At 41.0% G+C, this 15,883-nt stretch overlaps 1 protein-coding gene across 4 annotated transcripts in view; it reads left to right on the top strand.

Annotated features, from left to right (window-relative positions):
• SLC39A8 (solute carrier family 39 member 8) overlaps positions 1–15,883 on the top strand; it is a 104,485-nt gene that overhangs the window by 13,198 nt on the left and 75,404 nt on the right. The window contains exons 1-2 of one of the 4 annotated variants that reach the window (XM_015138880.3): positions 4,836–4,974; positions 5,409–5,880. In XM_015138880.3, coding sequence (XP_014994366.1) covers positions 5,662–5,880 — 219 coding nt within the window. In that variant the 5' untranslated portion in view covers positions 4,836–4,974; positions 5,409–5,661. Of the gene's footprint in view, positions 1–4,835; positions 5,169–5,408; positions 5,881–15,883 lie in introns of those variants that run through there. The other 3 variants (XM_015138881.3, XM_078002033.1, XM_078002034.1) reach the window with 3 other exon arrangements.

The raw sequence follows: 15,883 nt of genomic DNA, 5'->3' as shown, positions 1-15,883 counted from the left end.
GCTCTGGTTCCGTTTAGTAGAGAATAGTAATATTTAGAAGCCAAGCTCAGTGCCCTAGTTATGCTCTTTGCTATTAGTGGCATTGTTCTCAGACCCGGTCAGTGGACAGAGCTGGTAATTATTTACATATATATATATATATATATATATAGTGTGGAAACACATGCAACACGTAGCAAACCATGAATTGATACTGATCTCTCCAATTCCTACATAAGACCAGAGGGTTCGTTCATTCTAGTTTTCTCCCTCTCCATATTTGCAACTCCCTACTGTGATAACGAGAAAACTGGCTATTATAATCTAATATATTTACTTATTTAATGAATCCCCTTATGTATAACTAATGTATTTCTGCTGCATCATCTTCCCCACTGATTCCTTCCTTATCCTCTTTCGGTTCTGACACACCATGCCAGGCTGCCATCCTCACTGCACAGACTCTGACACCTCATGCTACTGTTCTTCAGGGTCACCTTCCTCCCCCTTGCCCATCTCTGACATTCTCTTATGACCACTGTCAGGCCTGGCTGCCTTCGTCACCTTCTCAGGCTCTGACTCTCCACACTGGCTGACTCTTTCTCTCTCCCCTAGATCCATGGATGCTTCCTAGCTGTGCTCAGTCTTTGGCACCCAACACCTGGCCACTACTTTGGTGGACACCCTGCTCTTCCAGCTTGGGCTCTGACAGATCATGCTTGGAAGGATACTCTGCTGATCATACTTGGTCTGACAGTCAGTGCTTGTGCGCACGCATACACCCTTATCCCATTAGTGATGCAGCTCTGATTTCCCATGTCTCTTCCCAAATCTGGACACCTTCAGGACCCTACTTGGGCTCTTACTGTCCACGCTACATTCTCTCCTACTTAGATATACTTTTTTTCTTGTTCAAGCTCCAACACCCCTCTTTGGGTCCCTATGGCTCCCCTTCACACAGACACTATTGTGCTACACTCCACCTAATGACTTCCAGGCTGGATGGTAAGGAAGAGAAGGGAAGAAGAAGAAGAGAAAGGGGTGAGCCATCTTTTAGATTCCCTCATTAGTCCTTCCACAGAGAAAATGCATGCACAAAAATGTTTAGAAGAGGCCAGTTTACTTCATATTTGCAATAGTCACAAAAGATCTGAACTGAGAAAAAACTGAAACCATTAGAGAAAGTTAGATTTGAAGTTAACTGTCCTTTCACTTGGGGAAGTGAAGTCTTATTTCTTTTTTAGGTATTTCATGTTTTGTTCTGACAAGCGACTTCCAAATTAGACACTTAGAAATAATAAGGCTAGTATGGAGACTTGATATTCTTCTGTCCCAAGTATCTTGTTTTACAGACGAGGGAATTCATCCTGGTGAGGTCAAATGACTTTCCCAGGTTTCCCAAGTGCCTGAGTCAGAAACGTGACGTTTTTCAACACGCTGGCCAGTGTTCTTGGCATGCTACCCTCATTATCATTTAAAAGTATTCGATCTTTAAGGCAAATTTCTAAGTAAAATATATTTTATATATTATACATTATATTTTAAATTGTAAGTATTTTTCTTTTGTAATAATAGTACTTATAGAATGCCATATTTTGGGCCCTAAAATTTATCTGGCTGGGTGCAGTGGCACAGGCCTATAATCCCAGCTATTGAGGAGGCTGAGGTGGGAGGATCACTCGAGGCCAGGAATTCTGGGATGTAGTGGGCTGTGCCAATCACTAAGTTTGGCATCAATATGATGCCCTTCAGGAGTAGGGTGGTGGTGAGTGGGGACCACCAGGTTGCTTGAGGAGGTGTGAACTGGCTCAGGTCTGAATGGAGTAGGTCAAAACTCTGTGGTAATTAGTAGTTGGATTGTGCCTGTGAATAGCCACTGCATCGCAGCTTGCGCAACATAGTGAGATCCTGCCTCTTAAAAAATAAATAAATAAATAAATAAATAAGTAAATGAAACATTATCTGGTTATTAGTTGATTTGAAATTCTTGGGACCAGAAATGTTTCAAATTTGGATTATTTAAGATTTTTGAATATTTGCATATATATAATGAAATATTTATATATGCATTTAGACTTGGGGATGGGACCCAAGTCTAAACACAAAATTCATTTATGTTTCATATACACCCTATAAACATAGACTGAAGGCAATTCTACATAATATTTCCAATAATTTTGTGCACCTGTCAAATGAGGTCAGGTGTAGAATTTTCCACTGGTGTTATTTCAGCACTCAAAAAGTTTCATATTTTGCAGTATTTTGGATTTGGAATTTTTGAATTAGAGATGCCTAACCTGTAGTTTTTTTGGTGATTATAGTTTATTAGTCTGGATGATCTAGAAATTAGCCTTACCTATTTGGTAGTTAGTAACTTGAAATTTTCTGAATACTTTCTCTTAATTGCATTATGTTAACTGGGCTTAGTAAAGTTGGCATGCAGGTTGGTCATTTATTTTACTGTTTCTTATTTTGTGGAGTTGATGGGCTGCCATAATGTATGTGCATAGACATGAATGACTGATAAATAGATAAATTATATATTCTAAAAATCCACAATGTAAGATTTGTATTTGTATTTTTATTATTTTCTTTTTTGAGGCAGAGTCTCACTCTGTCACCCAAGCTGGAGTGCAGTGTCCTGATCTTGGCTCACTGCAACCTCTGCCTCCTAGATTCAAGCCATTTTCATGCCTCAGCCTCCTGAGTAGCAGGGATTACATGTGCGCACCACCATGCCTGGCTAATTTTTGTACTTTTAGTAGACACAGAGTTTTTCCATGTTGGCCAGGTTGGTCTGAACTCCTGATCTCAAGTGATCCACCCACCTTATTCTCCCAAAGTGCTGAGATTACAGGCCACAGTGCCCAGCCAAGATTTGTGTTTTTAAAAACCTTTTATATTTGTTAAAATCCAACACTTTATGAACAAATTTAGTTTTAGAAAAGCTGGAAATAAACAACTTGCTGGGTATAGATTAGCCATTTAGAGTATTCATTAATTTCCAAAAATCATTTTGCATCATGGAGGTCCAAAGGAAAAATAGGTAACAAACTATATTTTAAAATCCAATAAAAGGCTTGAAGAGTCCCATGAGCTGAGTGATTTAAGAGCACAACTTACTCTTAATATCAACAAGTGATATTAACTTACTTCTGGCCCTTAGGTGAAATATTTGCCCTTTTAGCATCAACATAATTCTGTATATTATTATTAACAAATGCATAGATTTTATAATTGGAAAGAGCAGAGTGTTAAGATCATTTAGTTAATCTTCCTTCAGGCATGCATCCTTCTAGCACATATTATAGGTGGTCACCCAGGATCTGTTGATTTGAATCACTTTTGATCATGGAGAAATCACTATCTCCCAAGGCAGCCATGCCTTATAATTCTGCAGAAACCTTCCTCCGGGTGACTTTGCCCCATGACTGCTGCCTTCTGTCCCCTGGAGTTAGATGTAATATAGTTAAACCTTCTTCCATATGACAGTCCTTCCGCGTCATCTGCCTAGATCCTTAGCCTCTGGGAATGTTCTCTACCTGTCGTTTTCTTCTGCAGTTATGTCTTTACGTTCCTCTTGTAAGATTAAGATTTCTTTTCCCTTTCCCCATCTTCTCCCCCTTGTCTAGACTTAATGTCTCTTTAAAATGTGCTATTTTAGAAGGCTGTGCATTCTCCTGATGAAAGGCAAGAACAGCACCTTGAATTCTTTTTATTGTCCTTAGTCACGTGAATGCAAAATATCTGAGACAGGTCTCAGTCGATTTAGAAAGTTTATTTTGGCAAGGTTAAGGACATGCCCCTGACACAGCCTCAGAAAGTCCTGAGACATGTGCCCAAGGTGGATGGGGGGACAGTTTGCTTTTATATATTTTAGAGAGACATGAGACATCAATCAATATGTGTAAGATGTACATTGGTTCAGTTCAGTAACTGGAAGTGGGGGCTTCCATGTTAGAAGTATAATAGACAAGAGACAAAAGGTTACATTCTTTTGAAGCCACGATCAGCCTTCCACTGAATACACAGTTTAGTCTGGCCCAGTGAATCTGCATTTTTTGCATAAACAATGGAGAAGAGAAAGCAATCAGATATTCATTTGTCTCAGATGAGCCTCAGAGGGATGAGTTTGAATAGAATGGGAGGCAGGTTTGCCCTAAGCTGTTCCCTGCTTAATGTTTCCCTTTAGCTTGGTGATTTTGGAGTCTCAAGATTTATTTTCCTTTCACAGCCATCTAACAGTGAAGCATGGTTTCACTTTACACTTGAACCGCTATATCCACCAGATACAACCTTTGCCTCAAACACCACACTCACTTTACACAAACCTGTTGACATCACACCTAAGTCAGCTTTTCTTGAGCCTCCATATGAACAAATAAACATGCCTCTGATCTGCGGATATCCCGCCAGGAAGTGCCGGCTTGGGTAGTGCTGGCTCAGCTAGCCCGCCACCGCTACCGTTGGATTTCCTCTTTCTCCTCTGATTTTAAGAAGTGAGACAAAAAAAGCAATTCCTGTTAATCATGTAGACAATGCAAGGGTCTCCAGGTTCCATTTCAGGAAGCTGGTTTCATCAAGGTCACGAAAAGGTGCATGCGTATCTGAGACCAGAGAGCAGTTAGGGACCCCGACACGGAGGTGGCATCAGGTAACCCTTAGGGATGAGGGTAGGGAAGAGGGCCCGGCTGATGCTGGGAATGAGCAGCGCAGGCGGAGGGAAGGCCGGCGGTCCTGCGCCCCGGCGTGGACGCGTGCGGGACTTCAGGCTGGAGAAATGGGTCACCACGTGCTATGGAGGCGGGGACATGGCCCTCCTCCCCTTATTTGTAAAGAGCGCCGGAGCGGATCGCGGAGTTTCACTGCGGACCTGTCAGAGATACAGAGGTTGTGGGGGCGGGAGACAGAAAGAGAGAGATCCAGAGACCGAGTCTCACGTTGACACGCAGACAGAAAGACGCAGAGACAAACAGAAACAAACAGATAGGAGAGGTGAGAGGCCAGCGAGTCCTTCTGATTAACTTGCCAAGCCCAGAGAAGAGATCCGGGGAGAGGGAGGGTCCCGTTTAGACACACAATCCCCAGGACTCCGGAAGAGCCCCTTTCTGCAGTTCCTTGGGGACTGCACGTCTCACCTCTTCTACGTTTGCGGCGGAGAGAATAAAGCAGAAAGACAGGAAGAGGAGGTAGAGTTCTACAGTTAGTGTGGTTTTAGTTTTTCCTAAGAAGTGGCGTGGTTTGGGGCTTTATATCCGGGAGAAGCATATGTACGCAAATACTGGGGCGTTTGCAAACCCGGATCCGGGGCGTCTGGCCCCATGCCCGGCCGGGCTTTTGAGGGCTACTGCCACGCAGCGTTTCTGGAGCCGGCCGGCTGGTGCCCTGGTGGCCTTTATCTCTGTCCCCCTTTGTCCTCTTTATCTCAGGCTCTCCAGGAGGCCGGGGGGCCCACTCCGCCTATCGCTCCCCGCGGCTACGCTGCCACTTCAATGCCCCGCAGGTCGCGAGCTGCTGTTCTTTCGAAGGCGTCGGAGAACCAGAGGCGTCCCGCGCCACCTCTGACTCGGAGCAGCGCCGAGCACTGACGCTCGCGCCCTTGGGCACGGACGCCAGTGCGCCCGCGCGCGTCCCTCTGCGCGGCAGCCAGTCGCGGGCCCTCAAGGGGAAGCCCAGGCCAGGATGACCCCGGGCCGGGCGGTGGCCGGGCTCCTGCTGCTGGCGGCCGCCGGCCTTGGAGGAGTGGCGGAGGGACCAGGGCTCGCCTTCAGCGAGGATGTGCTGAGCGTGTTCGGCGCGAATCTGAGTCTGTCGGCGGCGCAGCTCCAGCACTTGCTGGAGCAGATGGGAGCCGCCTCCCGCGTGGGCGTCCCGGAGCCTGGCCAGCTGCACTTCAACCAGGTAAGGCCGCCAGGCCCGGGCAGCCCTCTGTACTGTGGGTGTCCCTAGACTTCACTTTGTATATGAGCCGTTTTTATTTGGGAAAAGGGCAGGAGAAAGAATCTTGTTTTATTTCTGAAGTAGAAGGCGGTATCTGGTGACACTTACTTTTCACTAGACGAGGCTAAAGGATTAAAAGGTTAATGTTGTTAAGGGATTTGGCAGCCAGAAACTGCAGTTTTACGCCCGATGAACTGAGAGGTCAGACTCTTGTGATTATAAGGTTTTATTGAAAAGTTTATGCAGTAGTTGAGGGTGTGACGCCACCTTAACATGCTTTTTAGATAGGAATGAGTTACTTAAATCTTCCCAGAAAGATAACGGCTCACACACTTCCTACAAGGTCAGCAAGGAAGAAGATTATCACATGCCACCCTGGTTAACAGTTGCCCGGTGGGTAACCAGTGCCATTTGAAAACGAGATATAATGTAGTTCTGGCTCCTGTGTACATTACATGAGGCATTCAGGGCTGAAACAGGGGCGGCCTTGAGACCAAGCTTCTAATTTGGTCATCCAGATGGTGGTAGACTAGGCTTATATTGTTAGTTCCTTGTCATATGTCAGGTCTAATATTTGATTCTAGTATTTATCCAAAATGATTAAAAAAATATTCTTCAGTACATAAACAGGGTACTACTAGGCATTTGGTAATACCTTGGCTTTGAGAACAGCTTGGAACTACCTAGGAGCAATTAAACATCATACCTGTTTGTAAACATAAAATCAAATTATCCTAATTATTTCTATAATAAATACTCTGTGATTGGGTAATTCTTAAAATTGTGAAGTAGACAAAGTGTAGTTTCTGCATCCTTCCGAAACTGCTCTCTGTCTTTTAAAACTCAGTTAATTCAGTGCTTTGACTTGTTTTCCTTTACTCCTGTCCCACTGACAATTGCTACTGGAGAGCAGAATATAGTATTTTCCACATTGTTTGTCATTTTTGGACGATGTTAGTTTGTTACAAAAAGTTTTTGGAGGCCGGGCGCGGTGGCTCAAGCCTGTAATCCCAGCACTTTGGGAGGCCGAGACGGGCGGATCATGAGGTCAGGAGATCGAGACCATCCTGGCTAATACGGTGAAACCCCGTCTCTACTAAAAAATACAAAAAACTAGCCGGGCGAAGTGGCGGGTGCCTGTAGTCCCAGCTACTTGGGAGGCTGAGGCAGGAGAATGGCATGAACCCGAGAGGAGGAGCTTGCAGTGAGCTGAGATCCGGCCACTGCACTCCAGCCTGGGTGACAGAGCAAGACTCCGTCTCAAAAAAAAAAAAAAAAAAAAAAAAAAAAAGTTTTTGGAGTCGAAGATGTTTGGGAAATGCTGCATACTATACTCTGCTCTTGGAAATCTGGCGTTTCCTAATGAACATGACTTTAGATTACAGTTAGGGAAACTGTAATCAAATAAATTGCATGTTAATAACATTATAGGTAGATTGGTATTCTTTTTGTTAGAAATATCTTACCACAATTAAAGTATATGGGCCTTAAGGAAATGTAGAACTTTCTGACGCCATGACGTATCAGAGGTGGTCTCTCTTTGACCTAGAAGGGCTTTGTGATCCCCTTATGCATGTTCTTTAGTAAATTGTCTATAGTTCCAGTTCTGAGCATGCTGTTATATCTGGGGTAATATCTGAGAAATGATGTGTTGGAAAAATGGAAATGCCCACAAATTATGCTAATATTTAAGAAAATAAAGTATTTGCTGTCTAGTTGCATTCTTTTCTTATCAAATACGGGGAACAGCTGAGCTGACTCCAGTATTTCCAGGTAGGTATGGTCATGCGCTTGGAAAGAAACTTAGAGGACTGACTTGAAGCTGCGTATCTGTAGCCCACACATTGTTTTGACTTGCATGACCTCCTTATCTTGCAGTGTCTGGAGGTGTTGATGAATTTTAAAGGGGCAAAAGACCTCTCCGCACCACATTCACAAAGACATTGGAAAACATGCCTAAATTATTTAGGAAAATTGGTTAAATGTACCAGTAATATGATTCTCTGTTTATTAGCAGGTAGGATGTCTCAATAGGTAAAATTATATGTATCTTGCCACCTTTTTTTCTCATTCTTATGTTTGCATATTTAACTGCCCTCATTATGGCCTCTGTGGGCAACAAAAAGAGACAGGAAGAAGCTCATAGTTACCTTGGAAAGAAAAGGAAGCCAAGGAAAATTTGCCACTTAATCAGCCTAACAAAAATCTCTTTGATGTTCTCTCTTTTTCTTTCCTTTTCTTTTTTTTTTTTGAGACTGAGTTTCACTATTGTTGCCCAAGCTGGAGTGCAATGGCACGATCTCAGTTCACCGCAACCTCCGCCTCTCGGGTTCAAGCAATTCTGCTGCCTCAGCCTCCCGAGTAGCTGGGATTACAGGCGTGTGCCATCACACCCAGCTAATTTTGTATTTTTAGTAGAGATGGGGTTTCTCCCTGTTGGTGAGTCTGGTCTCAAACTTCTGACCTCAGGTGATCCGCCAGCCTCGGCCTCCCAAGTGCAGGGATTATAGTCATGAGCCACGGTGCCCTGCCTGATGTTCTAAAAAGTCCTAGTGAAAACAATAATCATTGGTTAAACGATGACAAATGAAATACCAATCCAAAAGAATCCATCGATTTGCTGGTAGTTGACCGACTTGAGCCCACGGCATTTGTGTATGCTCCAGTGTGAAACCACCCAATTCTGGAGTAAAATTTTAGGGTCATTAATGCTTACATACCCTAAAGAATACAACTTCAGTTTCCTCATAGGGTGGAATAAACAATGCACATGTTTATTGTGAGACACTGGTTTTTGACTTTGAAAAAGGCTAATAAAATTTGTTTTAAGGTCCAGGAATTTACTGAATCTTCTACAAGACTTAGTTTTCAAATAACTGTTCTTTTGGTTGAGGGCTGTGATATTTATTAGGTCAGCTTTTCTCAGGTGATAGACTAATGAACTCTGGAGATTTGTTAGACAATTTTGGAAGGTTTTCTAAATATTTTTCTTCTGTATCCTTAAGTAAGTACTATTAAATTAGCTTGTTGCTTTGGGATATCAAAGAGGCCTGAGTTCAAACTGTAGACAGTAGAACAATTGAGCCAATAGTTTTGCTTCTTATAGCTACTGACAGTGCAAAGAGTTAGATAGAAACAGTAACCCAAACAACAAAGAGGAGGGAGCCCTTTTAGCCAAATGGGTCTCTGGAGCCCTCATTTCTGGATAAAGGTCTGATCTATTGAGGGGAGTTCCGAGCATACACAGGGAAGCCCCAAATATCTGGATACTCCTGGGTTATTAATCTAGGACATTTAAGAATGGCCTCAGTGCTGCCTTTTGTTTGTTCAGGTGTTCCTTTCTCATTCTTCGAATGTTCCTTTCCCTCATTTCCTCTTTCAATTACTGTATTTTCAAGTTCTTATGTGTAGATAGTGGTTAAACAGCCTGATAGAAGGAAGATCCTATTTTCTGAATTATCACACTGAGCTGCTGGAAATGCCTCCATTCAGAGAGTTTCTTCTTCTGATACATAATTTTTGATATATATCTTGCAGCCCATCTCCTGCATTGCACATAGTTTTTTTCTTCTCACATTTCTACCATCACCTGGTTGCCAGGTTCTATTTTTAACCTTTTTCAATTTTCAATATTGAGTCTTCTCAAAGCAACACTCTTTCTTTCGAAAAACTTCCATGAACTGTCTCTTAGCTGGTAAACTCTAAATCTTGAGCCTAGCATTTATGGCCTGATCGTCCTGTGTCATCCTACTGCTCCAGACCTAGCACCCACTAAACTAAACTACTCACTGCTCTATGGATTCCCATAAGCTTTCGCTTAACCACTTCTGAGCTCATTATCTTCCTTGGACCCTTCCTGCCTTTGACTGAAATGTTCTTCGTTTCCTTAAATTGCTCTGTGAAAATCTACTTTCTTAAGCCCAGTTAAACTGCACCATAAAACCTTTCTGGGGTATCACAGCCAGCACTGATTTACTGATTTCTGTATTTTCTGAATTCCTGAAATATTTTTTACCGTGCTAATGTCACTTAACTATTCATGTGTTCTACAGACATTTTAAATGTCTGCTGCACTCTAATTTGAGTGGTTATTTTAAAATACAAATCTGATCATATCATTCATCCTGTAAAACAATTCAGTGCCTTTTAGATAAACTTCAAACACTTATAGTGGCTTTAAAGTCCTTTTCTGATTTGGTCCCTGAGTGTTTCTTAAACCTTATCCTTTGTCACAGTTCTAATTTTAATGGACCATTTACAGTGCCTGGTTCTCTAGAAATACCTGATTATGCTCTGGTATCAGTTTAGACATTACTTCTTCTGAGTAGCCTTTCTTGATCTTCTCAAGAGTGTAGTCGAAGTCCCTTCAATGAAATCCTGTATTTCTTGGTGCTTGTGCAATTATAATATATTATATATTGCAATTATATTATAACAGGTAAATTATTTTATATGTATTGCAGTTTTCTGCTTATGTGGCTATAACCCCTGCTGCCTCCCTCTACCCTCCAAAAGATTTTTAACAAGTTGAAGGGCATGGTCTGACTCCTCTCTCTAGGGACTAGTGTAGTGCCTGGTTTATAATATGTATTCGTTAGAATTTTTTTGAATAGATGGGTGAAGATTGTTTAAGATGAGGTTGATAATTTGAGTGCTTACATGACTTTACAGTCTATTGGAGGACATATGACATATGCACATATAATTATAATGTGTGATACAGTGATACGTCTGATTAAGGAACAACCCATTTATGCCTAAGGTTGCAGTTTTTTGAATTTTTGCAATCAGACCTTGGCAATGACCTTCAGCAGAAGGATATAAATAACTCCCACTAGGAATAAATGTGTTTAAAAACCAAAGTGGGATAAGACCTTTGTTTTCAGAAAATTAATCTGATGTGAGAGTGTGGAATGTATTGGAGTGGGTCAAGGTGGGAGCTAAGGAGCCATCCATCCACAGTGGATTTCGTGAGATGTAAGGACCACTTGAATCTGGAGAAAGTCAGAACGTAATATAAAGGCTCTGCCTGCAGAGACTTCTAGAAGAGCAGGCATGGCTGAAGAGTATGCAAAAGGCCCCAAAGATAAGCCTTTTCTATTTCAATATTTTGCCTGTAATGGTTATTTATTTAAGTATTGTTAGATCTCTTCCTTCATTATCTTCTGGCCCTGTGATGCCAGAGAGGGAGAACGAATAACTCTGGGCTCATATTAATGGTGGCCAGGCTAGTGGTATGTAGCAAAAAGGAGTGTATGTATGTGTGTGGATACTGCAAACATGTTGTTTGCATTGCCTGTTGTCATCTACTGCAGTTTTTCCTGGGGTAGGGGTAATGATGGGTTAGATGAGGGTGTTTCTGGGAAGCACTGACTGTGGACAGAAGAGATAAAGAACATTAGTTCTTCTTCTTTTTTTTTTTTTCCTCTTTACGGGCTGAGAAATGGTGGGGGTGAACCTTCTAGGAATGCCTTCTAACCTGCTTGTTCAGGTGAGAAACTGGAAAGGCAGGACAGAGGGTGAGGTTACCTGGGTCTCTTGTCAAGAATCCTCCAAGACAATGGCCCCATTCTGATCTATTAGATCACTCTCACATAAGGTGATTGTGTACAGTATGTTGATTGTATTTCAAGGCTTTGGGAAAATGAGGGACATTCGTAATTCATTTGACTGTGATGTCAAGAGCTTAGTTTGCCTTGATGCCAGGTGTGATTGGGATCCATTAGGAAAATGCTTTTCATTCCTTTCATATCTAACTCCCAAAATCACATCTTTACCCACTATTCTAGGAGTCGTATGAACCCTTTTATATGTAATATAATAATTATAGCTAGGATTTATTGATCTTTTACTATGTGACATTACTTCCTTAACCAATTTATTTGTATTATCACATTTCATACTCATACCAACTCTATGATAAAGGTCCCATTATTATCTTCATTTTATACGTAAGAAAAATGTGGCACAGAGAGGTTAAGTAACTGGACCAACGTCACGAAGTAAGTAGTAGAACCTCAGGCAATCTTACACACTATGCTATAGTGCATTTTTTGAATTACAATCTAGAAAACCATACTTTCTCTAGCTAGAGCAACCGTGACCTTAGATTTTGAACTACGGACAGAAGTTACTAGTCATCCACTGCCTATCTGGCTACATTGCTTAGTCACATTAAGGAAATGGTACTAGAGCTGCGGAGGCTAGGATGATGATGACTTTTATCCTCAGAGACCTTATAATTAAGAAATAAGATGGAGGCCGGGCGCAGTGGCTCTCGCCTGTAATTCCAGCACTTTGGGAGGCTGAGGCGGGCAGATCACGAGGTGAGGAGATCCAGACCATCTTGGTTAATACGGTAAAACCTCATCTGTACTAAAAATACAAAAAATTAGCTGGTCGTGGTGGCGGGCACCTGCAGTCCCAGCTACTGTGGAGGCTGAGGCAGGGGAGAATGGCGTGAACCCGGGAGGCGGAGCTTGCAGTGAGCCAAGATCGCGCCACTGCACTACAACCTGGGCGACAGAGCGAGACTCCGTCTCAAAAAAAAAAAAAAAAAAAAAAAAAAAAAAAAAAAAAAAAGAGAGAAGAAATAAGATGGAAACTGTGAAAAGTGACTATGGAAGGCAAATCTGCAGTAATCACGAAAGCAGACATTGTAAAACATATCACAAGGCCATATATGATTGTCACATGGGTACTAGAAAACATCTGCTACTAGTTTAGAAAGGTGAGGGATTTTGGGGGGTTGGAAATCCCTCATGGAAAAGTTACGACTCAGTCAATTCAGCTTATCTCGTTTGGGTTTTAAAAAGTTTATTGATTGAACTCTTGCTTATACCAAATGTGATGAATTTTCATGTGAATTACATGAATTCTTTTTTAGAGGATGAAATTTTCTTTTACTCTTTCATATACAATGAATTTTTTTAAGGGACTATAAGCGACAATAGTACTTTCTTCTATGGATAGACTTCAGGCATGTCTAGTATGAAACCTTTCAGTCCATTTGTCACTTTTATGCTAGTTTTCTGCCAATGAATCCACTGTCTCTTCTGGCAGTTTAGAATGGAAATCTTCCCTTATGATGCCTCTGAAGCAATTGCATTCTTAACTGCACAACACTGGAGCAAGTGGTTTGTGCATAGGTGTTAGGGAATGAGTTGAAGCAAGGAGGGAAGAGTAGGTGAGCCGAGCCGAGTACTTCAACAGAATCACTGACTCCTTACATAGGTAAGACAGTGCTGCTAGGAGGCAGTTTGAGCTTTCTCACACAGTTATCAGGTGAACTTTCCTGAATTGGGATAGGTCTTTGTTTCTCTCTAGGGATGTTCTCTAGAGATGTTCTCTCATCTGGGTGGGAGATTTGCAGCTGTTATGCTTTCCATGGTTTATTCTTATCTTGGGTGATATTGAGGGGCAGGGACTTAGTTTTCTGCTTCCTAGTCATAAAAACCCATTACTTTTCAACCATAATAATCGTTTAAAGGTGTTTTCTTTGAATTTAACATACTTTTGGTTTTTTTGTTTTTTGTTTTTTTTTGTTTTTAGAAAAGTGAATTTCTTTTGGTGGTAGTAGGGATTGGGGGAGAAAAATAGGAATATAAATAGAAGTGGAAAATAAGGCCTGAAGTTGAGAAGGATCAGTGATCCTCAGGAAAAGGAAAGCAACCTCTAATGAAAGTGGTTTAATGTGGCTGGTAATGGGTTTGCAAGTTATTTGTATTCCAAGTGGTGTTTCCTTAAGGGATGTACACATTACTAAGTGCAAACAGCTAGTATTAGGGTCATTTACAATGCAATTTATTTTAAAAAAAGAATGTTTACTCTAGACTACCTAAAAAACTATGTAATTTTCAGAATTTTCCCATTTCCAACTTTATAAAACAGTAGATTCCTGTTTGCAATCAAAACTAATTAATTTATTCTCACACTATTCCAATTGTCTGTTTCAGTAGTCTTGAGATTTATTTTATAAAGAAATGGAACTTTCATCCAATTACCTTTGTGTTGATAGGATTTGGGAGCATTGAAAACATTCAGAATGGAGCCTTGTTTAATTTGGCTTCCGTCTCTTTCTAAGATACTCTGTTGTTTTTCTTGGCCTGAAGTTTAAGGAGAATAAAAACAAAAATCTGTGAGTCTAGATTAAAGGTGAACCTGAAATGTAGCATTATGCCCTCCAAGGTCAAATATTTAACACCTTGACTTTTTTTTTTTCTTTAAATAACTAATTGAATAGCTAGAGAAAAAAAATCAAGTGAGCATTGATAATGCCTCTAAGTCTTTAGTTTTTTGAACCTAATTAAAAATAATCCTTAATTGTAACCAGTTTATTTGGTGAGCTTCTTAGACCTCTAACTATCTTAGAGAATACAGCATAATGGTTTACAACTTGGCTTCTGGAGTCAGGCAAGCCTGGGCTGAAATTCTAATTCTCTTGTTTACCACCTGGGAAATCACAGGCAAGTGACTTAACCTCTTTTTGTAATCCTTAGGTTTTACATCTGTCAATTGAGAAAAAAAGAGCCTTACTCATAGGACAGCTTTTTGGACTAGAAAATAAGAACAATATTAACATTTATTGAGCATTTAATGTATTTCGGGCAGTTATATATTTAGTATATGTGCCAACTCAATAAAGATATAAGACATTTTTAATTACCTGCATTGCTTCCAATAATACGTCATACAAAAGACAGTTTATGTAAAATACTTAGCATTGGGACTGGCTCAAATTATGTCCTCAATACATAGTTATTATCATCATAATACTATGTTACTCGATATAGCTACATTATCCTTAACAAAATTGTCTTCCATTGAAGATCTGAACACCCAAGGGTCTGTCAACTTAAAGAAGAAAGCATAGCCATAAAAAGACAGTAAGAATTAATGAAATAAAAGATCAGTGAGAAATAAGTCAGTCCAGTGCCTTTGATTTCAGTCTTGGTTTCCATGGTGACTCACCTTCAGAAAGACTTTTACAGTTTACCTCCACTTCACTTTCACCAAGCACTGGCAGTAAATCCTTGAAAATGTAAACCTTAGGTGTAGAGACTACTAAAATAATTTGAGTACTTCAATATGCATTGAAATTATTACCTCCCCTCTAGGGGTCTTCTGGTGCTACATTTAGGAGTTGGCTCTATTTTACTATTTTTGCCGCAGATGGGCATCACCACTGAAATGTGAATGCTTGGGGAACCATATAATACTTCCAGAAATGGATAGAATTGTGGTTTTAAATTGAGATCTACTTCTAAATCTATATGGACCTCTATATGGATTTTGCAAGCCAAAGAATCCAGGACCCTCTGCGTTTAGCTGAACCCTGTTGATTAGAAAGCAGATAAGAGAAGGAGACCATTTTGTTCTAACAGGAAGGAGTGAGAGATGTATCTCTTCAGGGGCAGGGAAACAAAGTTAGCTCAAACTTCAGTGAACAGTAAAATCAGTAGACTGATTCTGAGCTTGGCAAAAGATCCTACTTTATATAAATATTCATCGTATGTTCTATAAAACACACAGCCCCTTATGTTAAGAGATGCATGCTATGATGGTCCCAGGTAATAGAGTTTGAAATATTAAATCATAATGCTCTACAGTTTTCTTCAGGAGCAGAGTTCCCCAGAACATGAGTATATTATTTGGTTACTTCACCTACACATATTAGCAGGAACAGCTAGACACTGGCTCTGTCTCTAGTCCTGGGATGAACACTGTTTAAGTAAATGTTGTGGGCAGGGCCTTTACTGTGGCAGAGGAAACAGGTCCTGTCCTAGTAAGAATATTTACTAACAATTATGGAGCACTTCTTGTGTTCCTTGTGTTCCAGGCATCCTGCTCAGTTCTTCCTTAGACACCATTCTGTTAATCCTCCTGATCCCATGGAGTAAACACTCTTGTTATTCCCTTGAGGAAATTTAACTTTAGTTAGGTTAAGTAACTCAAGTCAGATGAC

This window comes from Macaca mulatta, chromosome 5 (genome assembly GCF_049350105.2).
Source record: "Macaca mulatta isolate MMU2019108-1 chromosome 5, T2T-MMU8v2.0, whole genome shotgun sequence".
Classification (NCBI taxonomy): Eukaryota; Metazoa; Chordata; class Mammalia; order Primates; family Cercopithecidae; genus Macaca; species Macaca mulatta.
The sequence above is the reverse complement of the archived record's forward strand: the minus strand, read 5'-3'. Positions and strand labels throughout refer to the sequence as shown.